Source organism: Tympanuchus pallidicinctus, unplaced genomic scaffold, assembly GCF_026119805.1.
Source record: "Tympanuchus pallidicinctus isolate F22 unplaced genomic scaffold, pur_lepc_1.0 scaffold2, whole genome shotgun sequence".
NCBI classification, from domain to species: Eukaryota; Metazoa; Chordata; class Aves; order Galliformes; family Phasianidae; genus Tympanuchus; species Tympanuchus pallidicinctus.
This window is the reverse complement of record NW_026294721.1, coordinates 20162646-20188094: the sequence shown is the minus strand read 5'-3', so window position 1 is coordinate 20188094 and position 25449 is coordinate 20162646. Positions and strand designations below refer to the sequence as shown.

At 34.7% G+C, this 25449-nt stretch overlaps 1 protein-coding gene across 6 annotated transcripts in view; it reads left to right on the top strand.

Annotated features, from left to right (window-relative positions):
• The window catches only part of ARAP2 (ArfGAP with RhoGAP domain, ankyrin repeat and PH domain 2), a 115288-nt gene that overhangs the window by 19511 nt on the left and 70328 nt on the right, over positions 1–25449 (top strand). For all 6 annotated transcript variants that reach the window (XR_008206450.1, XM_052681805.1, XM_052681801.1 and 3 more), the window contains 4 exons: positions 500–853; positions 4114–4183; positions 8342–8462; positions 11311–11492. Coding sequence is in view for 5 of the 6 variants with exons in the window: in XM_052681805.1 (XP_052537765.1) it covers positions 500–853; positions 4114–4183; positions 8342–8462; positions 11311–11492 (727 nt within the window). In the remaining variant the exon portion in view is untranslated. The remainder of the gene's footprint in view (positions 1–499; positions 854–4113; positions 4184–8341; positions 8463–11310; positions 11493–25449) is intronic.

Genomic DNA, 25449 nt, shown 5'->3' with positions numbered 1-25449 from the left:
GTCAGAACATCTGGAATATAAAATTTGGCTTCCTTGTCTTCTAGATAACAATGTCTGAGTACTTACATGCTCTGTCTATTTAAAAAATTCCCAAAACATTCTTGAGTACTCTCATAAGGCAAGGGCTGATGGTTTTTACTAAATGGGAGCTCACATGTCCTTTCAGACTGTCTGCAATTGGCTTCTATCAAAGTGAGAGAGACAGAAGAAAGAGATGATATTGCAAGTCCTCAAAAATTTCAGAATGAATAAAGCTAGTCTTCTGAGGAAGGAGAATTCATTTTAAAATTCTGTATAATTCTACCTTCCAAAGGAACCTGTTGACAAAGAAGTATTCTGTTATGGTTGTAGTTAAAGGATATATATTACATTTAACATCAATCTGTGGTTATCACAAAGGTGAAATTTTATTTACAGAATGTCTTAACATTTGTTCTATGTAATGCTTTATTGTTTATTGTAGAAATAAGTGAAGAATAAAGTTATTTTTACTTTGCAGTTCCCTTAATAATCAAGATGAGAAGACAAAGGAATGTGTGAAAAATGAATCTTTGTCTCAGGAAAACAAATCATTACCTCCAGAAGACTTGGAAAGCGAACCTGTATATTCTATTGTGGATCAATGTTCCTTTTCTTCCAATAAAAATGAAAATAAAACCAATACCCACTCATCATCCTGTAAGAACCAATGTGGAGAATCATATTGTCCGGTCAGTGAACAAATGGATTCTCAACAATTTGATGGAGCTCAAACTTTAATTGCAAATGAATCAATAGCACCATATGCTTGCTTTTATGGATCATCAGTAAAGAAGGTTAAAGCAGGATGGCTGGATAAATTATCTCCTCAAGGGTATGATATTTGCAATGATTACTGTATAATTGCAAAGGGGTTTCCATGAGACTCTTTAAGTTACTGCCTATTATTTGTTGTGGAAAGAAGAAGGGAACTATTTTTATTGCAAGATCATAGGTATTTACTTTTTAATTCTCAATTTTTAATGATGTATTACTTCTAAAATTTATTTTGGAAGTATGTTCAGGAAATAAATATTAAAAATTTTGATGTCTACTCATGAAAATACAGAATTTGTGGTAATATTTTCAATCTACAAATTTTTGATAATTCTCTGTTGACCACAAAGTAAGTGAAAACAAATTCTGATTCTGAAATACTGTTTTACCAATTTATCCATTATTTTGTTGACTGGAGATCTTATTGATTTTAGAGTTATGTATTCTCATAGGAAGAGAAGTTGATATTTGAGGTTAGAAATCTACAGTGATGCATACAGACTAATTTAGTTTACTGATGTGCCTAAATTTTGGTGGGAGGAATATGAATGCAAGCATTCCTCTGAAATTTTAAGTAGTGATGGATATAGAATACAATAGGCTAATGTAATCTCATATTTAATTGCTCTTATTGTTCAAAATTTAATTTAACCTTTAAATTCCAGTCTTTGATTCTTTTACGCTGAAGAGCCCTGGTATATTCCTTTCATAAATACTTGTAAACGCTGATGACATTCTTTTAACCTCGTGCTTAATTGAATAGACCAAAGAATCTTCAGTAGTTTCTGCTTCTGTAATTATTCTGATTTTCTGTCTCCTCTTTGCATTTTTAAGATTGGCGTAATTTTATTTCTGCTTCTGATTTTCACTAGCAGCTAGAAATCTAGTTTGTTGTCCTTTAGTGCTATGATGCATTTCTTTTATCTGTACTCGTCCTCAAACCTTACCAGTTCTACTTTCTTTCTTCTTAAGACTAAAGGTTTAGCTGCATGGGAAAGGTGATTTCATTTTGGGCTTTTCTTTCATTATTTTTGGTGACAATAACTGTAAGCTGTTACAGCAATTATAATATTTTTTTTCCTGTTTATTGACAAAAGGTATTGAATTATATTGCTTGAGAATACATTTTGGTTTGTGTCCACTGAAGGAAGTTCTATCAAAGGAATTTCTGGTTGATCATTTATTTATTTATTTATTTATTTATTTATTGTCTGTTTGCGATATATTGTTGAATCTTAATGACAAAAAGGAATGCATATGGCTTGATAAACCTATTTTGCCATAGTGGAATTCCAGCCTGCTCAGACCTTGTTGTTTTTCTTTGTTTGTTGCTGTTTTGTTATTGTGTTGCTTTCTATAAAATTTTGGAATTTTCATTAACTTTTAAGGATTGTGCTTAAGTATTTTAATAAAGAATCAAAGAATAATTGCACATAGATTCAAAAGACTTTTCCCCATTACAAGACAATTTTTTATTTTATTTTATTTTTTTTTCAGATTTGATAATATATTCTCAGAAGTTTTGCAGTTAGCTCTAATTTTTGTTTAATTTCACATGCTTTTCCACACCTCAATTTTGGCAATAGTTATTAGAGGGATATAAATACAGTTATGGACTCCAGTTGCTGGTGCAATTTGAAGGAATAGGGTTTGGAACAGAATATGAAAGCTTTAGCCAAAGTACTGTGTGAGGCTACATTATTTTGAAAAAGATACTGAGTTAACCACAAAATTAATACTAGGTAGCATTGTGTAGTACAGTTTCAGGGTCATTAGCTTCAAGCTAGAGATGCTTTTTGGATAAATTTCAAGGACTTGTTCTCAGACATCATGTAATGAATGCAGATTTTTTTTTTTTTCTTTTTCTTTTTTTTTTTTTTTTTTCCTCTTTTTCTTAAATTTCATGCAGCACCATTTCTCAAATACCTGAAGAAAGCAACCAAGGGGAGGGGGAACTAGCAGTCATTTCTTCTTCCCTTTAAGCCTTGCCATATTTTATTCCAATCCCTACCAACGATGTTTCTTTGCTTTATTTCTCCTCCCCTACCTGCTCCCTCTTACTTTTTATAATGCTTCTATTTACACCTGGCATTTTGTCCCCTCATGAAAACGAAGATGCGCAATTTTCTCAAATTATTGCAAATTGAGTGTTTAAAGTACAGCTTCTAGTTTTCATGAAGTCACTATAATTGTAAAGCCATTCAGTTCATTTACATGATATTGGGCACTTAGGTTTGCATATCCTTCTCTGTATCAACCTGTATCAACTCAAAGTTTACTGACATTTCAGTAGAGAAGAGGTTTTCTGTTGGCCTTTCCAGGTTATGAAAAATGATTTATTGTACTTACATTATGTAAATTAATTAAGCCAGAGCTGGTATATGATGAAAGTTTTGGTAAGCTACCGTAGTCTTCTAATCACATCCTTTAATAGGAGAAGAAATAATACTGGGAAAAGAGTGGGCTCTTGTTCCTTCTTAATAAATTGCTTAATGGATTTTAGAATTGAAACTTTCATCGATGATAAGCTATAGTCAACATTTTTAAAGAACATACTGGACTGCTTCTGGACTTTATACATACTGGACTTTATGTTGCACAACTTTCAAAGGAGGTTCTCATACAGCATGAATTAACAGGAAGCTGACATAATCCAATGAGCTTCTTGTCAGTTATCTCTAGTTGATAACAGAAATTGAAAAGAAATTTCTCTGTTGTGCTTGTTGAATGATTTGGTGTGACTGTTATTTATTCATTGATCAGGGAAAAGAGTGTTGGGGAAAGGTTAATGAATGAAGGTATCATAGGGTGTAAACAGAGATGTCTGTCTTATGAACCTGTAAATGAGATGGTCGTTTTAGGTTCTCACCTTTCCTTTTTTGGAAGTGATGTTACAGATCTTGTAACATTTTAAGGTATGCTCTATATAAAGAATATTCCTTTGTCTCCAATAAAAATAGCCTGTTCTCATCCTTTATCTGTTAGGTCAAAGCAAAATTACATTATTGAAAGCTCTTTTTTCCTTTGTCACTGCAAATATGGTAAAGGAACATGAGAATGCGGAAAAGAGAGGGGAAACTTGATTGATGAAAACATGAAGGCACTGATTTATAACTGAACTCCATTAATTCTGTACTTCTTATCTCCAGATATTTTTATTATATTGAAAATCAGTGTTCTAATCTTCAAAGAGGCTAATTTTAATTTCCAGAAAGTTCAGGCCCAAACACAGGAAGCAAAATCTGATTTGACCTTTTGAGACATTCTTAAAAGCCAGTATAACATGTCATTTTAATTGTATTCATTTTTGATTCACAGCAAACGTATGTTTCAGAAGCGCTGGGTTAAATTTGATGGAGACAGCATTTCTTATTACAATAATGAAAAGGTAAGTGGCATGTTTGGGTCAGAATGCATGTGTATAATAGAAAACATTTAGAAATAACTCTAAATGAACATTTATGTTAAATGTATTATTAATTGCAGAATATTAGAACAAAGCATTATTACAGAACAACAGAATAATGAAAAACTCATTGAAGAGATCAAATGTTGCTTTGGTGATGGCTACAAACTGTCTTGTCACAGAAAGCCAGCATGAGACATATATATATATATATATATATATGTATACATATATATATAGAGAGAGAGAGAGAGAAAATTTGGAGTGGAAGCCTTGTAAAAACAAAAAATACCCCATGATTCCTATCTATTTTCTTATTACAAATGTCTCTCCTGTGTGACTTTTAGGAATAATCACAAACAGCAGGACTAGTTCCCATTAGAATGGGTCTCTTCAAAATGAGCATAATACTGTGATTCCAGTGGATGTTTTAGTTTTTCCGCACCTAAGGATTGAATTGTCCTGAAACATTTGCAGGCTCATGCATTGCTTTGATTCAAGTAGTTCACTTTTGACAGATGACTGTATGGAAGTTTTGAGTCATGGCCTGAACCACTGATTGAGCACTGACTGGAGAAAGGACCTGGTCAGTCTTGGGAACATAGGTGACGGCAATTCACCTGAGTGACTGGAAGGTGTGGAGCCTGGCTGCACCTTTCTTAGACCTCATTTAAGGGCTCACTGCCACTAGGGAAGGATCACTTTCTGGAGATCCCTCCTTGGTGGAGCTTTCCTCTCTGAACATAAACTCTTCTGATATGGGTGAGCAATCTTCTTCCCTTCCTTTATAGCACCTTTCTATTTTGCAAGTCCTTCTGTCATCACACTTTGTTGTAATGTCTTTCCCATTGTATTGATCTGTCCAATTGCTACAGTGACATAAAAATAGATTTGTAAGTCATCATTTAAAAAAAAAAAAAAATATATATTTTTTTAGACCTGTTTTTAAACCTTGCTTTCCTTTTATCTTTTTTTCTTATCTATTTTATATAAGTAAGCTGACTTTAAAATTATTTTTCTGTTGTTCTGTAATTAATTAATTTCTTTTGGAAGATATGCAGATCTTGTTAAGCTCAAAAATGTTAGATGATTGCATAATATAGAAATTTTTTGTTGGAAATGAGGCTGTATGCACATGCACTGTTTAAAACACTGGGTAGCTTTTCCTGTTGAAGATGCATATTAAATTAGGAAGAAAATTCAGCTTTGTGTTGTAATTTGGGTTTTGTTATGATAGGTGTTGATAATAAGAATTCCATATTTTTTTATAATGTGCACACGTTGAACTGTTTCAGCAGATTATGAAGAGGGAGAACTGAAGTAGAGAAAGGTTGAGTATATCCTGAGGGGCCAGAGAACAAGAGCAAGAAGTATTTACATTATGCTTCATTATGCCTGCTGATGAGGAACATGAGACAGCCTGTTTTTGCTTGCTTATTTGTCTTCACTTAGTAGACATGATTATGTATATGAAAAGAATATTTTGATTGGAGGGACAAAATATGTTATCCTCTCTGTGGTATTCATGCCAGAGCTTTAAAGGCGCAGAAAAGCAAGGTTAGTGATTAAGAATGGCTTAAATAGCATTGAATTTGCTTAATATCTTCTATCGCACAATTACAGAAAGAAATGTTAATTTTAAAGAATTTTCAGTCTTGTATCTAAAGTTGAGATTTATTTAAATTGGAGGGTCACTACTAGTTATATGGAGGTCACTAGCCAGGACTTGTTATACGCTGAAAATGTGTCCTTAGCTCGCATAAATTCTTCTCTGAATAATTTGAATTTTCTAACTTTTTTCTAAACTTGTTTTAGTTGCGTGTCAACTTAGATCAGTATAGGTCTTTTTTTTTTTGAAAGGGCATCTGTCCTGACCTGTTTTGGTTTGAATTGGTGATGGTGCTCATTTCTTCTATTTTCATTGTCCTAAGCAAGTTGATGTGGTGGGAGCAATATCTGCTGTGGTTTCTGTCATAACAGAATGTGGTTAATTAAAGTGAGAGCAAACTGAAGAAAAAAAGACATCACTTCAGAATTCTTTTTAGTTACTCAATTTGCATAGCATTTCTTTCACATTTCTGCCTCCTTTTGGCAGGAGAAGTTTGCTGCTCTAATGTATTTGATAAGGCAAAACTGCTGGCTGTATTGAAAATTTTAACGTAAAAACTTTTTGGGATTCCTTGCAAATATAGTAGTGACTTAGGAAAAAGTCTTTACTTTTTATATGAACAACTTTGTTTTGGTAGGTTATGGTACATGTGAATATAATGAAGAATTCACTGCAAAGTAGGGCAATCACTTTTGTTCTTGGAATAGGTCATGTTTTTTCTGTTGTGGAAGGATGTGGGTGGATTTTTTTTGTTGTTGTTGTTGTTTTGTTTTGTTGTTTTCTGTTCCCTTAAATCACCTAGTTTCTTGTCTGGAGTACTGTCTTTATCTGTTGGAGCTTTTAGCATTAGGTGTTGGTTCTTGCATGCGAAAGCAAACCTGGTGTAGAAATAAAACTGAGAAATTCTCATAGTTTAAACTGTATTTCAAAATATATATGCCTGAAGGATGTTTAAATAACAAAACCCAAACCATATTAAGCTTAAAAAGAGACAGAATGAAGTAGAATAAAGCAGCTGTAACTTAAAGTTGTCTTAATTATTTTCTTACAGTACCAAATACAACCAGTAGATGCCTGCAAACTCCATAATATAATTGTATCTGAACAGTTTTAGAAATACCATATAGTAAGGTTGCTTTTTCGTTGTGAAGGATCAGTAGTTGACACAGTACCTGCATCTTTTTTAACAGATATGAAATTGCTGTGTTTAAGTCTGCCTTCAAATAAATATAGTCATGATAAAAATGCATGTGCAGTACTGAGTAGATTCTGAATTACAGAGTAGTTCTTGGGTGTAACTAAAGTGACATCTCCTCTGTCTCGATATCTCTTAATAAATCACAGTTTTTGAAACAGCATTCGTTGAAATATATTAGTGTTCAGAAGTGAAACAACACAAGACTATGAATTTGGTGAGAAGTGGTGGTATATTTAACTCAGTAAACAAAAAAAGCATCCTCCATGCTTAACATTCACACTGATTCCTTAAGTCCTTGTATAAAGTCTGTTATAATAATTTATACTTCAGGAGGAAATTTATTGCAGTACGAATTCTTTACGGGGAAGCTACCTCTTGGAATATTACTGCATCTGAATCATAAATCTTAGCAGTGTATCTGAATTATCTTAGAAAACCAATTGATCAAAGCATGTTGGTGACAGGAGAAGCAGCGCTAACTCTGTAATCCTGGAATTGTTCAGATGTACTTGTGAAGTGTTTTGTATCTGCTTCAGCTTATTAGGTGATCTACTTGGAGAAAGTAGTAGTATTTCTTTTTTTTTTTCCTGTCTTATTGTTGCTTAAATTCTGTTGTCCTGCTTCCTAGCTGGAAATTAGGAAGTTCTGGGAAAACTCACTGTGATGTCAAATGATATTTTTGAGGGACCATTCCACTTTCATCTGATCTGAGAGAATAGCACATACCTGCTACAAGGTTATCATTACTAATGACAAGACAATGGATTTTTGCAGAATTGCCATCACTCTTCTCTCCCCTCCCACCTCCCCCCTTCAACTGAATATTGAATGCTAATGGATACAATCCATGGTGGTCTTTTTTAGCTGGCTAACAATGAAGGGGAGAAGGAAATTCAGAAATTCTCTGGAATACTCTACCTAGAGAAGGCATAAGTTTTTTTTCTTGCTTGATTCTATTTTACAATTGTGTGTGTATGGATGATATACTCAATTATTTGGAATAAAATTGTGAATTTAAGACTAAGACGTTTTGTCATAGCAGTGTCATGAGATGTCTTCTGTAGTGATGTTTCATATATGCATTATACTTCATTATGGGATTTTCTTCTATTTTACAAGACAGAATATGAGCATGGACATGTAATGAAGTGGGCTGTGTGACGATTGTGAAATGGTTTACTTAATTGATGCAGTTTTATTAATAATAAATGCTGAACTTGTAGGAGCACAGCACAGTTTAGAATGTGAGCATCCTGAACATCACTGTGCATAATACTACCTGGGAGACATTTATTAACAACTATTAACTGCTTCTTTTGTGTTTTTATTATAGGAAGTGTTCTCAAAGGGAATCATACTACTTTCTGCTATAGCAACAGTTAGAGTTCATGGAGAGAATAAATTTGAAGTTGTTACATCCCATAGGACTTTTGTCTTCCGAGTGGATAAAGAAGGTATGTACAATACATGTATGTAATTCTGATGATTTTTTGAAAGCCATGTAGTCATTGCTGATAAATTAAATCATAATTAAATCATAATTAAATTATGAAGTATAATTTGTTGTATTGCAAAAGGTATTTCTCATATCCATCTATTTGGATTCATGAAGAAGAAAATTGATAACTATAACCTTTGTAGTAAGAAATAAAATACTTTGTAAAGCATCAAAAATAATAACACTTTTCCAGCTCTTCTGCCTCCTCTCCCATTATTTCCGAAGATGAATTTTTCTGGACATTCATTAGATATCACTAGCAGCTTTTACAGTCTGTGCACTATCAGCCATCTGCTCTCGGTCACTACTTGATATAAAATTGATGAAGAGCAACAATGAAGTTGATGGCTTGGATGTGATGATGTGATAAGAGACAATGTGATTATTTTTTGTTTGTTTTTATCTACTGCCTTATACAGTATTTTCATCCATTTCATCGTTGGTAGAGAATACAAACAAAAAGAGGAAGTTAGTGCACCTTCTAGTCTAATGCTTTATTAGCCTAATGCTGTAATATAAAAAATTAATGTCAGTGCATGTATGACTTATTTATGGAAACAATCAAAGAAACTGGAATACCTAGGAAATGAGACATGCAGTATGTATTTACAGCACTGTGTGCCAGACCCATTATAGCTAGGGGTCTCTCAGCATTTCCTTTATCAAATCTCGTTTTTGTGGGTTACAGTTTGGTTGTATACATTTGCTGCAGGCTGCAACAGGAGTGCAGCATTGGTGAACAAATTCTTATCAGGTCTGTCTCAAATCAGTTCAGACATTTTTATGCTCTTAGCTAAGAAGTAGGTCTATTTTTATTACTTTTGCCTTTCTCTTCCAAAACAAATTTGGTCGTTTTTATAAATTAGAACATAACTGTCTTAGCACATTATTTTTTTTGTAGGGCCATAATTTGCTTTATGAGTTGTTATCTTTAAATACCATAAAACATTAACAACTTATATTGACTCAAAAAGTAAATTTAGAGCAGCCACTTTTTATTCATGAAATTGTATTTTCATTTAGTATGCAACTCTCTTTGGACCTGGTGATGTGTTCATAAAGCTGTTACTGTCACATTAAGGATATAAGTTGATATTGTACAAGTAATTTGATCCGTACTATATCCAGTGGTGGGTGATGTACTCATAGTAAATTATGTAAATAACCTTGCTTGCTTACTGGTATGCGCACAAATTGTCACTTTGTGCTATTCTGTGAATTTGTGATTGGAAATTGTTCTGGGACTATTCCAAGAACACTTTTTAAAAAGATTTTGAAATGGGGTCCTATACATATTTTCATCCTGTGGACCTCCTATATCAACTTTCTTTAATTTCTGCTGAAGTATCAAAATCCAGAATATTGCCATTGCCTTTGTTGACTTGTGTCCCTTGATACCAAAGTCAGTCCATAATCTGTAGAATATTGCATTTGCTTTCTTGTCTTTTGGTTCTCTGATTATTTGTTTTGCAAACTGGAAATACAATATTTTTTTGAGTAGCAAGGGGGAAATTGTGTAACATTTTGGATAGTTTAGGGCATTTGGGGGGAAAAAATGAAATAGATGGTAGTGCTAAATTAGAACATATCTGCTCAAATTCTGTGAGATTTTAATTCAAATGAAACATTATTTAAAAAGAAAAACAAACCTTTCAGATTAATTTTGTAAACATCTATACCAAAATAATCCAATGACCTTTTAAAATTACTTTCAGAGACTTTAGAATAGAACAGTTATCTTAAAACAAAACCTGTACTTGCTAAGAGGAGCTCTAGAATTGCCTTCTCTGTGCTAGTCTGTCAGGTGCTGTCTTTCTCTTCTTCAAACTCTTCTGATGCTTAAATTCATTTGTTGCTTCTTGTTGCTCACATTACATTTATGAAGTGAGTACATTATTGTTTTGATGGTCCTCTCTACAATGCTGGGCACTGATCATGTCAACTTTAGGTGTGCCATGAATTACATGTACAGATATATATTACATCCTGTATGTTTTATGACTCGAATCTCTTAGAGCAAAGAACTGAAGTATTCATGATGTTTCCATCATGTAGGGCACGTCTAATTGATTCAATATATTCAGTTTTAATGTATATTGATCTTAGACTGGGGAAATGTCTGAACAGTGTGTGAGGCTGAGTGGAACTTCAGTACTTCACCTACTTGTGATCTTACAAATGTGAAGCTAAACTAATACCGCATGCAAAACATATTCAAACATACATTTTCTTGATTACTCCGTGCCCCTGACAATATCAAGTTTCACCACTGCGCCTTAATGGAGTAGTCTGTGAATTGCCAAATGTTTCATAAAAGCATGGTCCAACAGAGTAGCGTTTGGGTTGGCTTCTCTCTTCAGTGATGGATGATATTTAGGCTCCGTACTATTTGCTTGCATTACTTCCCATAGTCCTTTTCTTATTGCCCAATGAATAATAAATGAAGAACATGTTACCTGTACGCCACCTCAGTTGTTAAGCTCTCTGAAATTAAGTATCTTAGAATTAGTAGTCATGATTTTTGAAAACTGTAATATTTTCATAACTTTCAATTACTTTTTTTTTAATTTATTTTTTGTGGAAGGTACCTGAGTGGATATCCTTGCTAGCCTCTCCTCTTCTATATTTGTTTTTTGTTGTTTTTTTTTTTTTCATTTCTACCTCTTTTTCAAGGTAGATGTTATTTCTTATGCTGTAGTTATACCATCAACCAGCAAGGCATAGTAGGAAGAAAAAGAAAAGAAATATGGTAGAAAGTGGAGCTGCTGCTTAACATATAACCTCTAATTTTCTTCCTTGTTTAGAAGAAAGGAATGACTGGGTTGATAAAATACTCAATGCCGTGAAATCTCAATCTGATAATAACCCTCAGTCTCGAATTTCTGTTGCTCCTGAGAAAAGTGGATATCTTGAACTGAAAGGATACAAAGCCAAAATCTTTATTCTTCTTCAAGGGAATACTGTGTGGATCTGCAAAAATGAGCAGGTAAATTTTTCATGTGATTTTTGTGAATGAATGCTAAAAAAGATGGTGTTAGAAAATGATGGTTCTTTGTGAATATAAATGCACATCCTTTTTTTTATGTAGCACTTTATTGTTGCAATTCTGAAAAGACTTCAAAAAGCAAGAAATGTATCATTATACCTGTTGTACAGTAAAAAAAACAAATATGTAGTGAGGTGAAATGAAAAGCCTTGAGTGTCACAACAGGTTAGTGGCGGGGGTAGGATTAATTCACTCTTAAAAGTGTGTATGATAAGTACTACTAAATCAGCTTATTTTGTGCACTGCTTTCCCTGTCCTCCTGTAGTACAGTGCTCTAGAAAATACCACAATGTACTTATATACATAACATATTTAAAGTGACACTTCATCTAAATGTTCGACGTTAATGTTCCTTGTGTTTTTAAGAACCTGAATTGACTTGTTGTGCACTGTAATATATTAAACAAATCCAGAATTAAAAAAAAAAACAGCACAAAGTAGCTTGCACTCCAGTTCCCAAATCCAGGGTTGTGTATTTTTGTTGTCGTTTGGCTGGGGGTTTTTTTGTTTTCTTTTTTATTTGGTTTAGTTGTGAGTATATTATGATGTAATGTAGTTAACTGTGGAATTCCCTAGGATGCTGTAGATAAAGGGTATAAATGGGAGCTCAATGGATGGCTGTGCAAGCTGTTGGAAGAATATCTATTACAGGACAGTAAATGAAAGGTACTATTTCTGTGTAAGGAAATTGGCAACCCATGAGAGCCAGGGTGAGGATCTGGGGAAAGAGCTATTGCTATGCCTTGCTCTTTCAGATTTGTGTACTTGCAAATTCTTATTTAAAATATGATTGCTCTCATGGTAACTAGTCCTTTTGTTGTTCACTTCCTCACCTACTGTGTCCTCTTCTATATGGAGAAAGTGTTCCAGAGCCATTCACTTTCAAGTTGAAAATTATGATTAACCTAAGATAGTTTAACACTGTATTTTTGTATCCCCTCCCCTAAAAATTTTCTTACACATGTGTTTTCAATTATTATTTTGTGTGTTTGCATGTGTATGTTGAATCTATTGCTTGAGGGGGCTGTTTGGTAAACTGTATCAGCTGTGCCCTTTAAGTATCTACGACTTCACATTTGTTTTAGCTAATCATGAAAGCACCCCTTTAAACAGCCTTTTGACTAGATGCTTATTCCCTTCTACTACATGGATGCTCTGCACAGGTCAGGAAATTCAGTGCAGCAGATGGGAAACCAAAACGAAGACCTGGAACAGCATGAAGTTTATACATGCTGTCAGCTTGTCATTTCCTTCTCCTTGAATGAAATTTATGAACAATGGTGCAAAACTAGCACCTCTCCTAAGCCTGTTTATTTAAAACCAAACATGTCAAATGATCCTAAGAGGTTTCTTGTTAGATCCTCCATTTGAACAAATGTCTGTTTCTCTAAATGACTTCTGCCTTTTTGGAAATCAGAAAAAATAGCTTCTGTCTTCAAGCTTTCATGCAATCTAGTTCTCCTGGTACCTCTTGTGTTTTTCAACTTTTAGATAAAACGTATTGTTTTCACTGCTGCATTAAAGAAATGCTCAGTAATGTAGTTCTAATCCAGTAGAGGGCTCTGATGTTTTACAAATCTTTGCCAGTCTCAAGCTTGTTCTTCAGCCATTAATTACCAAGCAAATACATCCAGGGATGTCCTTTAATTCTGCTCATATTGGAATTCACATCCTTACTAGAGAACTACTCCCAGAGAGACTTAGAAGGGTTTATTATAACTGCAGTGCTAAAAGACACCTATTTACACTTCTTACAATGTTGAAATGAGATCGGATCAAGCTGATTTATTGATTTCTATTAAACTTGATAGAGGAGAGTCCACTGGTGCTTTAAAAGATTTTTCTTCATTGTTAAAAGTGGGAAAGATCCTAAGCCAAATGCCTAATCCTAACATAACCAACATGAACTTTGTGGAGTTCAGACTGAGATCAGAACATCATGTCTCAGGCCCATTTCTAGTTAAAAAGTGATGGGTTAGCCCGAGCTTCTGGCAGTGATATAGTGCTAGTAAGAAACCATCAATTTCTTTGACTCTCTATGTAGTGTGAATTTCTTAAACTTCCTCTCTGGAGCAGGTGTGAAAAATAGATCGTACAGAATCAATTTGTTCAACCTGCAACTTGCTGAAATTCCCATTTCTATTTCAAAATCATTCGTGCTTAAATAAAAACATGTCATCTGATCCTTCATGACAGCTCAAACATTGGCTTGAAATGTCAGGCTACTGCGATAGTGCCAGTGATAACCTCCCCTCTGTGACCATCAGAAGGGCTGTGACAGATGCCTTCCTGGTCTGCCAGAAAATACCCACTTCATTGGGGTGTATACAAGCTTCTCTGATAGAGCTGAAGCCAGGGATGGCCTATATGTCACAGTATTTGCACTGGAGTTTGGCTTTGATACAGATAACTAGAGATTTTTTTTTTGATTCTGCCTTGGATAATTTCAAAATAGATGCATTTACATGGGGTATTAGAGAAAACAGCAAAATAGAAAGACTGGGAAATAGTATGTATGGCTGCATGCCATGATTATTTACAACTTTTTCCCACCATGCATGACTCCAAGTTAAAGCTTGAATAATGATGAGTGTTCTGCTGTGTATGAGAAGTAGTAACCGTTTCATATTTAAAAATAAATAAATAAATAAAAAACCCAAAAAACCCACAAAACTCTTATTTCATTTTGGCTGGAAATCTTCTTGATTTCAGAGGGCTTTTGTTTTGTCAAAGATTGAAATGATTTGCTCAGTGGCAGATGGGAATGTTTATGCATGTTGAATGAAACAGTAAGATAGTACCTAATTTCCATTTCCTCTCTAATGTTAGTAGTGCATTTAAAACAAACCTGGGCAACATCAAGCAACGTATTACAGGAGATGATCAATTAAACACATTCTGTAATGTAGAGAGCTGATAAAGGGGGGCACAGGTGGAAGGATAAATCAGCTGCTCAGTGTTTGTAATCTGAAGGAGAGGAGGTTAGGTTAAAGTCACTGGAGGGGATGTGTGCAAGTATTCATTGTGATAGATTCTTCACTGTATCACTGTGATAATATTGTGAATATCAAATGAGTCAAGGGTGATGTCAGCAGCAGTATGAAACGAGAGAATTTGAAAGTAATTGCCTAAAGATTCTGAGAACTAATGAGGAGTCCTGAGCAGTAACTTGAGTGCCAGTTCAGTGGTTGCTACTTAAAGCTGAGGTGTTGTGGCGTTACTGTGTTGCAAAAGCCACCGATCATTTTGGAAAGGAAGCTGGGGAAAAGGGTGAGGAATTAAAGAGAACAAAAGAAAGTGAGAGGGGCAGTCAGAAGAGTTGATGGATGATAAATGAAATGAGAATGAAGTGCTGGATGCCCACTGGAGTGGGGCAGTGAGTGAAATATTGAATTACTGTGATTGAAAAACCACAAGAAAGAATCCATCCCTCTCCATGTGGAGAGCACACGTAGTTTTGGAGATGTTTGGTAATAAGCTATTGTTTGTAACAAGTACTGGTAAGTTCTGTGAAATTGCCTGCTTGATTGCTGATGTAGACTATGTTCAAACATGCTTTAATTATATGATCTTGTCAAGAATGTCTTAAATATGTGGAGGTAACAGAAGAGCTGATGAACCTTTGCCCTCGTTTGTCCTTGTAGAAGTTCTTCAGGCTTCACTCTTCAAAATGATCTGTAGCAAGATGTAAAAATACATAGTAAGAATCTAAGGAAATATGTTGGGGGAGAGAAGATTAAGGTGAAAACATGTTTTGATATCAAATATATACTGGCAACTTGAAGTGGAAGCAAATTATCTAGCCTCTTTTAAATACAGTTGTTTGCATCAAGCTGTAGCAGGGATGATGAATTAAGGTTGTGTTTCTAATTTTACAGCGGTTTCTTGGCATGCAGTTCACTCTAGTCTTCCACACTCAAAACCATGGCAAAGATCAATTGCTGTGCACGACATCAGGAACAACTAAGTGCAAAATAACTTGTATTCTGTAAGAAAGCTTAAAAGTTTCTGGTTTTGGCTTATGTGCAATATGAAATGAATTTTAACAGGGAGTTCTGTTGATATGGGGGAGGGTTTCTGAGCTTAACTTCTTCAGATTTCAACTAATTGTAGCTTTACTCAAAAAAACAAACAAACAGCAAAGCATTTTAAATAATACACTAATAACATGATTGAATCAGACAAGAGTAATGTGACGGTGACTCATCTGTACAAGCAAGATCTGCATTTAACATTCAAAAATATTTTTATGAGATATTGTTCTAGGTTGTTAAAGATAAAATTAAAGAGAAGGCAGAATTATATCAAATACAAAATAAGTTAATGCTAAGTACTTCTCTTTTTCTCTGTGTAGTTAAATTAAACCTTGCCTACATAAGTTTTTCTTCCTTGTTTGTTTTTATGCTGTTAAGATCTTACTAAGCTGTAAATACACCTAAAGGTATCGTGAAGTGCGATAGGAAGCCTAACGCTTCCATAGTGATCAAAAGTTTCATGATCAATTTGATTTGGGGTGGAGGGTAAGGATGGAGAAAGGGAAAAGACAAAGTTATCAGCTTTACAATTATGCTCAGTTGAGCTTTCTGGAATAGCAAATAGGTATACAACCAGCTACCTTGATTGTGTAAAAGTTAGTAGTGAAGAAAAGTAGGATTTGTTTGAATACTGTGAAGAAAAAGGATTTCGCTGTATGGCACAGCATATGTGTGAATAGCTGAGGAAGGTTTTAGATTTACTCATCGTAAGTTTACTATTAATGCATTCTGGGGGAAATTCCTGTTTAATTGTAATCATACCAGTCAGTTTTCATGGCAGACATGCTTCATCCTTCATTTCAGATGTAAAACTATTTAATATAGCTGAAATGTTAGTGTTTTTGTAAAGCTGCAAAACTGTCATAAAAGTGAAGAGCAAAGTATTTCTGAGACAGTGTAGAAAACACATCCTCACTGAAACATTCATTCAACAACCTTAAATATAGGCACAAATATGCGTTATGTAATGTATATGAGTCATTTTCTAAACTAGTTAAAATGCCGTTACTGCTATTGCAACTTTATGTAAGACATCTGTTATGGACTTGCTATTTTTGAAGTCTGTTACAACACAATTAACTAGATGCAGTTTACAAATCTCTACTCTTAAGTTATTTGGTGTGGCAGAACTCAGAAGAGTAGTGTCACAAAAGGATTATTTTTTGTATATATATCCCCTTAGGAGTGCTAAACTTTAATGTTTCAGAGAGATGAGACTATTCATTTCCCCAGTGAGGAGCAGGATTTTTAAAGATTTGCCTAATCTGATGAGTATGATCAGATGAATGCTGACAGTCACATCATGCTGATCAAATTTTTATCCTTGCTAGCTATACTACATAAAATGTATTAGCACCTACCAGCAAGAGGCCAAAGAGCATGGCTGTAATTACCAACTCTGTAATGTCTAGAACCCTGAACACTTAAAAGCAGATGGTTGATCATAACATAGTTAGTTTGTGGTATCAGGCAAAACTCAGTGTTCTCTGAGAGAACTGTTTTGGCATTCATGGATTTCTGTTGCCTCGAGGTAACTTTTTAAGATTGGACTGTCCTATTCTAAACTCTGTTGAAATTCTTCAGAGTAAGAATCACTGCAGTTTGTTTCAGATCCCCAGAAATTTTAGTTCCTCCCTCTTTGTTTGTTTGTTTGTTTGTTTGTCCCTTTTTCTGCTCTTTCACTCCCCATGTTTTTGTTGCGGACAGTTGCTCCAGAATCGTGTTACACACAGTGTGTGCTGAAAAAGGGAAAAGTAACTCCCTTGGTGATGGAGAAAGAACAGGCTGAAATTGCCAACGGTCTGCTAAAATGATGGAATGAGAACAGATTACACTATTGTTCAGTTATCTGTATAGATCAGCCATTTAAGTTTTCATAAACTGTGAATAGTGGATGGTTTAAAATGAATGTTAGAAAGATGATCCTTAAAATACTGAGAAATTTCCTCTCTTTTGTAGCTGAAGTGACTTTTCCATCTTCTGGAGGAAATACATTTTTGCTTGTTAGTTGCAGTTTCTTTGTGCTATTTGGAGCAGAGTGACATTGTTCCAGATAGTAACAAAGTTATATGATAACAAAGTAAAGAAAATATATACAAACTTTATTCTTACTAAATGCAACCTCCTTAAAGCAAGAGGAAAAAGGCTTATGGTTTACAGCGCAGTAAAAATATGGGGAATACCCCTGTGTGCTTTTTCAGCAATAATTTCTATCTCTGCTTAATAAATTGCTAGGCCAACAAATTTGAACTTAATCAACTCACACTCAATTATTACCTCATGAAACACTTCAATGCCATTGTTATTAGATTCTCCCTCACAAATATTTTGCATGCAAAATAATGTCTTATTAGAGAAGGCACATTATAACTCAATCATTAGAGTTGATAACTTAAAGGTATTTCTACAAAACTTGAGTCAAAAGTTTTTTTCTTTCCCAGCTTGTGGGTCAGACTCCCCCAGAGACTCAGCAAAGTTATTGATTGGAACCTAGTGTTTTTGAAGACATTACTGAAAATGATTTTGTGCACTGAATTTAGACCTTTGTTATCTTCACTTAAGGTCAAAGATTACCAGCAGTTGGCAGTGAGACAGCTGGAGGGCGATGAGAATGGAACTGGGCAGTGACTAAGGAGGCATATACTGAGTTTAATAACATACAAGATGGATAACTGTGATCCAGGAAATGTGAAGTAGAAGAGTCTGGTTTGTTTTTTAAGTAATAACTATATTAATATACATATATATATATTTATATATATACTATATATATACAATAACTAATGATACTCACAATTTGACAATTTCACAATTCAGTTATTTCTATTATTTTGTCTTTGAGGAACAATAGAGCTATCTTTGTTTTGTACCTTTGTACACTTGAACTGAAGATATACAATTGACTTTTCCAGTCCTCTTGGGGTTATATTATTATCTTGTATTTAACAGTATTACAATTCACGGTCATTTCTTTCTGTTTCAGTCAAGATACACTTTTTTAGATATATTCTTATTGCTATTTCATTGCTGAGACTCCGTTTTCATTATGGCAAAACTGTTGTCTGTTTGTCTCTTGTACTGATAAGTGTTTTAAAACTGTACTATTTTCCATACTCTTTCTAGACAGAGAGGAGTCTGTATTCAGCATACTGCACTAATCCACATTTATGCATGCCTACAGTCAGTAGACTGCTGTATGCAGCATTGTATTAAAGATACTTGAGCAATGTTTGAGAGAGGTCTCGAAGCAGCAGGCTGCGTTGGTGTAATTAATGTGGCTTTGTGTTCTGCTTCCTATTCCCCAATCAGTTGGACTGGCACTTGGTCCAGAGGCTCTGTGGGTTGCTGTGTGATGATGAGAGGTGTGATGTTTTTTTCAGCCAAGGGCTGTAATTCCTTGCCACAGGGTCATAAAGAAGTTCAAAGGCGTACAAAATGACAGCAGTCAGCAACAGCAGCTCAGTTCCTACAACACAGGAGTAATTGCAGCCCATTATTACAATTGACTCTCACTTCTCTCCCCTGAAGGAACTGAGCAGCTGCCAATTTACTGGGCTGCAAGAAAACTGATGAGCCAGGAGATAGGGGTCATAACAAAAGTTGAGAAACTGATCAAGGCAAAATTCATTAGACCTCTGAGTAGCCATAAAAGAAGCAAAGAAGACAGTGCTGACTGGTCATCAGTGGTGCCCAAGTGGGAGCTGGATTCTGACTTCCAGGTTGGTTTGTTTCAGCTTGCACTTCTTTTCTTAACAAGGAGAAGCAAGGGAATTTCTAGCATCTTATCTTGCTTAAAATGAACAAACCACAGAGAGCAAATACCTGACATTTTTGTGACTTATCTAGAAATGGCTTATGTCACACTGAATAGACACATCAGCTATTTCTCTGTTTTCTCTGTGCTCTGTAAACATGTGTATTAGGATTTTACAGATTTCTCATTTTCCTTTTACAACTGAAAACGTGATACATGACTTGCTTAGTCTTTTCTTGTTATTCAGTGACAGTATGCAGTATGTAAAACTTGGAAGTCTGGTTTGAGGGTGATCTTAGGTCTTTGCACTTGCGTATCGTCAATGTGTACAATTAGTATTTTAAATGTGAAACTTTGATGTTGTTCTCAATAAGAGATGGTAGTATGGGAGTAGAAGAGTTACATCTACACAAAGCTGTATTTCAGAGGCTTTATTTCTTCAGCCTTCTGTCACTGATGAAGTATGGAATATCAAGTATATATTTCTTGACATAAGCAGGTATTTTACAGGGAGAAGTACAAATGCAGGTTAGTAGAATACGCTGTAGGTACAAAAGCAGAAGATGTCTCATTGCTGTTTTGCATGATTCTGTGGTGCTGGAAGTTCAGATCTTTTAATTCCACACTTATTTCACCTGCAGACCCAAATTTCATTCTCCTACACTGCATGAAGATGTGTTTTGATATAAATCTGAAGAGGTTGGTACAGATTTTGATCAAGTTGATAAACTTTTCCATTTACTTAGAAGGACAAAGATCCGTTTTCAGTATTTGCAGGGTAGTTTAAGGAAAGCTGTTGCCTGTAGGATCTCAACACAGATACCTGGAGTGAATCTCCAGCTTTGTGAATGTCATCTGAAACTTTGCCATTAATGTCAGTCTTGACAGAGTTTCTTTTCAGTCCAGTATTCTGTTTCATTCCTGAATTTGTCCTAGTTTCTTAAATTGGTATGATCCTGCTGGGAAAATATACCTCCTCCTGGCTTTATTTTGTTTGTAGATTGCAGCTGCCCAATCTTCCTAGCACAGACTGATTTTTATTTATTTTTTTAAAAAACTTTGTTCTCAAAATTCATTGTTGCATGTTATAAGCCTCCCCACCACTATACGCAACTGATGCAAAATTCTGCCACTGGGTCTCTGAATATTGTGAAATAGAGCAATTTTATCTTTCCAATTCTAGATTTTTCTTTCAGTACTTATGTTCTTTTACATGTTATCTTGATCAGGCCTTTGCAATTTTGATGCAGTTTTTGTATGACAAGACACACCTCTGTCTCTTTAGTTATGAGGCACAGCTTTTTCTGAGCTGTGCTTCCCTGCATACAAAGTGGTTCAGTTTACTGGTGTCTAGGTCAGGATGCTGCTGTTAGATCAGCCTGTGAATCAGTGCTGACAATTTCAGTTCTTGGTCTGTTACCATGAACAAATTTCCACTGTAGCTGCTGCTCTTTATTAATGTCTAATTTATAAGTAATCTTTAGTTATCAGAATGTAGTAATATACATATATCTCAATATATGTGTATTTTCTAATTACAAAATTATTTTGAAGGCTATTTAAAGAGAACACTGATAAAGTGAACTTTGTAAACTTATAGAATATGAAAGTGAAGCTTGTATTTTCTATATTACTCAGAGTATACTAATGGTTTCAGACTAACTGTTTAAGCACTGATTAACCCAACCCCCCATTTTATCACTCTGAGAATGTGCACTGAAACAGAGTTAATATTGCTCTTGGCAAGTTTTGCTTTTTCAGTCTATTTTAAAATTCAGATGAGCAAGATTTATCTATTCCTTGTATAAGAAAATGGATGGGAACGGGAGACCTGAGAAGTGAAAGGAGTATAGGAGACAGGTGGAATCATTACGCTACAAGGGAGCCACATGGCCGTAGCTTATTCTGAATCTTGCAAGACATTCCTGTGTGGTTCATTGTGTCAAGGGGAAGCTCAGTGACACACAAAAAAAAGATAAATGTAGAAGCGGTAAATGGAAACAGTTTGTTAACTCTAGAAGGTATATGATGTTTTTTTCTACCAGTTAGTTGTCTGTAGTACAGAATGTGTGTGTTTCTGGAAAGGAATGTGTTGCTGTTTTTCTTTTTTGTTCTAAATTTAGTTTGCTATTATGGGGTTGTTCAGTGTTGATCTGTACCAATTGCATTCTTCAGTTGGATATTAGCCTATACCTCTCATTAACAGAAAATAATTTTATTACCATCTTAATTATACTTGATATTTTTATATACCATTCCAGCTCATAATTTTTGAATTATGTCCTAAAGCTTTAGTCTTTTAGGTTTGATTCAGAAAGACTATGAATACCAGACTTAGTCCTGAAATATGAGTACAATACAGATATTTTAGTGTTGGACCTTTGTTTTCTTTGTCCTCATAATGAAATTCATTGTTTAGGATGGATTTACTAAGAGTTCAGTAAACTCTAAATGCTTTATCCTATGGCTATTTCAGTATATAAGTAATGAAAAGGATATTGCTTATTTGCAAACTGTGTTGATTTGTGAAACTTCTTATTTTCACACATAACTTTCATACTAACAGTGTGTTGTTATTTTTTACTTGTCATGATTGCAATGATTCCAAAATGCCTAGGCAAATATAGGAATGACTATCTGCTAAACAGTAGCTATGTCTATCTCCATTCATCCTTTTCTTTACAAAAAATCACATGCTTCTTAAGCAGTCGTAGATATAAATATGAACATATTTATGTATTTCTTTTGTTGAATTAAATGTAAAAAAAATGTCTTGCTGAGAGAGAAAATGCTGAAATGACTGACAGTTAGGAAAGATTCCTGGATATCGAAAATTACCATGCAGCACTGCTGCTGTAACAGCATCAGCCTTCTTTTGGTCTGGGCATGGCAGAATGTATGGTGAAATTGATGGTGCTTTTGTCCCTTCACTGTTTTAGAGTAAATCACAGAAGTGGAAAGAATTCTCAAGTCCTAATCTGGTCCCCTCAGGTTTCTGATTGGCAGCAGTGGGAAGCTTCTGCTTTAAACTGTTTTCTGGAAAATGTCTGTATCTCCACAAGTATGTTCTTCAAAGTCAAATGTGTATGTGCGCACTCAAAATACTCAAAATACTGTTGTTCTGCTAATAAATGCTTACTTACATTTTTTTGTAAGTAGAAAAGTTGCTTTTCTTTTTTTTCTCAGAGATATCAAAAGTATCTGACCTTCAAATTTAAAGTAAATCTAAACTTGAATTTATTTCAATATTTCCATTTCCATTCCATTCCTCCAGGGTGAATGTTTTTTAAACAGGTGAGAATTGCTACTATCTGGACAAAAGTTTTTGTGTGGACCTATGCTTTGCTTAGTTTATTTTTTTGTCTTAAGCCAAAGATCATAATGTTGCTTGTTAAGGGCAACTTTTCACTTCATGGCTGTGTGAGCAGCAGGTGCTTAAAATCTCCCTAGCAAGAAAGAGTCCTGTTAGCTCAATCTGGAGCTCTCCATATTAAGGCTTTTTCTTTGTGTGTTTTCTTGCAATTTGCATCAGTTCACAGGTCCATTCAGTTTGGTAGGATCAGAAATCTGAGCTGGCAGTTTTATTAACATTAGCAGGGAAATCCAGCAGTGATCCAGCTATGATAAAATGAGGTATATTTGGAATTCATGGGGATTCACAGGGATATAGCTACAAACTTTTTTCCTTTACAATATGAAAATGCCCTTCACAGTTGATCCTATTTAGATGGTGCTTTAAAAAGTTTTGAAACTTTCTTTATAATTGTCCATAAATATTTTTGAATTCCATAAACTGGAGATAAACTTCATGAAAGAAAATTAGAAAGGCTGTGGAAAACTTCAGGTCTGTTAGGAAAATCACAGTTCAGTCAGGAAATGTTACTACTTTTGCTAATATTTATTAAAGCAGAAATTATGCAGTATTTTTACTCATGGTCTGTGATGTCAGAGTTACCTTTTATTTAAAAAAAAAAAAAAAAAAAAAAAGGAGTTCACTTTATTTATTTAAAAAGTAAATGGTTTTATTTGTACAGGGATGACTTAACACCTTTCTATTTGCTCTTAGTCAATAAAAAACTTATGATTGATTAGTGCTACTTTTTACTATTCAATATCATAGAAGTTTATCACCACAGGTAAATTTAGAGGAAAACAGGAACCCCATTGTTCAGGGTTTTTTCTTGGTTCGCTGGAGAGATTTTTTGCTGGAAGGAGTTTAATACCAGTTTTCTCTATTATCCAATGGCAACTGTACAGAAGACTATAAAGAGAGTAATCAATTTTTCACTGTTCCAACTTTTAAAACATCACAGAAATGTTCACAGTCTATTCTTTCTTTAGAAGCTCAAACACTTTGTTAGCAGTTGTCTGGACTATGAATGCATAACAAGAGCTTTGGTGGATATATAAAGCTTCACAGTAGAATTATAAAGATGTGAATTCAGAAAACCATAACTGTACATGATTCTTCTAAAACATACAGACCTTTGTGGTCTCCAGAGAACAGTCCTGATAAATCTTCCAAGAAGGTTTTCTATTGTGAATCACTTTAAAAGAAGAGTCCAGATGGCTACTTAAAATTTTATTAGTAATAAAGATGTTTAAAAATGTCCTTGTGTCAATAGGCAGTGCTCTGGGGAAGTGTATAAAACTGCGTGAGATTTTTGAGATGGTGGTTACAGGGATACCTGTTTCAGCTAAACAAACAAAAAATATCAGAGACAGGTGGTAAAGCTATAAAAGTGAAGAAAATTGAGCCTTTTCCAAGTAATAATAGGCTTTGCTTATGTTAAACTGGCATCTCTGTGGGGTGAAAAATGTGTGAAGCAAGTAGCAAGAAATGAAGTTTGAAATGGGATGGGTTTTCCTGTGTTAGGAATTGTGTATCATAAGGAACATAGTTGTCTCTGCTAAAGGAAACAAGGAGATTGTGTAATAAGTGGCCACTGGAATAAGACTGGAAGTGAAAGCCTTGAAGAGAGGAAGCTCTTGCAGGCTTTTAATTTTATGTGCTTGTTTAGCTTCAGTATCTTTGTCAGCTTGTGAAATTTCTAGAAGCAGCAGAAGAAAAGCTGAGACCACTTCTCAGCTAACGAGATTCTTCATCAAACTTTACATTGAGGAGGAGCTCTGCTGGAAGGGACTTGGTGTAATTGGTCAAATTGAGGCTTTGTCAGCTTTTATGTGGAGAACAGGGCTAACAGCAAAGAGAGCTGCTGTCTGTCAATGTATCTGGGAAGATAGAAGACAGTTTTTTGTGCGCAATGCTAATCAGCTTGATTTTGATGCTTGGTTTCTGTCCTGTGTGCCTCAGATGTGAGGCTCTGTCCCTTTCCTAGTACACTGAATGGCAAGCCAAAGCAAGCATGTAAATACAGTCGCACTTTCTACATCTCAGCTCAACTCTGAACTGTAGAATAGTTGAATTTGGTCATTTCTGTATTTTTCCTAAGAAGTAATGCAAGTGACTGTGGTACCTTTAAGTCACGAACTCTGCCTTCCAGTAATAACTTTCAATTGCTTTTTGTCAAAATATACACTCTACTTAAAATTCAATTGCATACGTTGATGCAACAGCTCACAGAAATGGTTTCAGAAGTGACAAAAAGGTTATTGGTCTGTCACTAAATTGCATACATACAGATTATTTGTAGTGGCAAGGCATGGATGCAGGATGGACATTTTTTTTTTTCATATTTCTCCTTCAGTATGTTTCAGCACTGGTGAGAAACTTGTGAATGTTTGGAATTACAGTTTTTGCTTTCCTCTTCATTTTCATCATCTTGTCTCATTTTTGAGGACTAAAATTTTGGAGCTTTTGATTTATGTATACTTTTTTATTTGTAGCTGTTGAATTTGAACATCTCTTTGTTGGTTGTATCATATTATTTCACTGTGAGCTCACATTGAAGCCTTTCCTTATGGAAGCAGAGAGGAAAGATGAGAAATTTAGTCTGCATCCACTGCTCTGGCTTGCATTCTTTAAATTTTGTAAAGATTTGAGGTTATTGGTAACTGCTATTATGTTGAATTTGATTGAAATGAAGCACGTATCTAGAGGAAAAAGTTATTCAGGGTTAGATAAGGAGATGTGCTTCCGTGATTATAT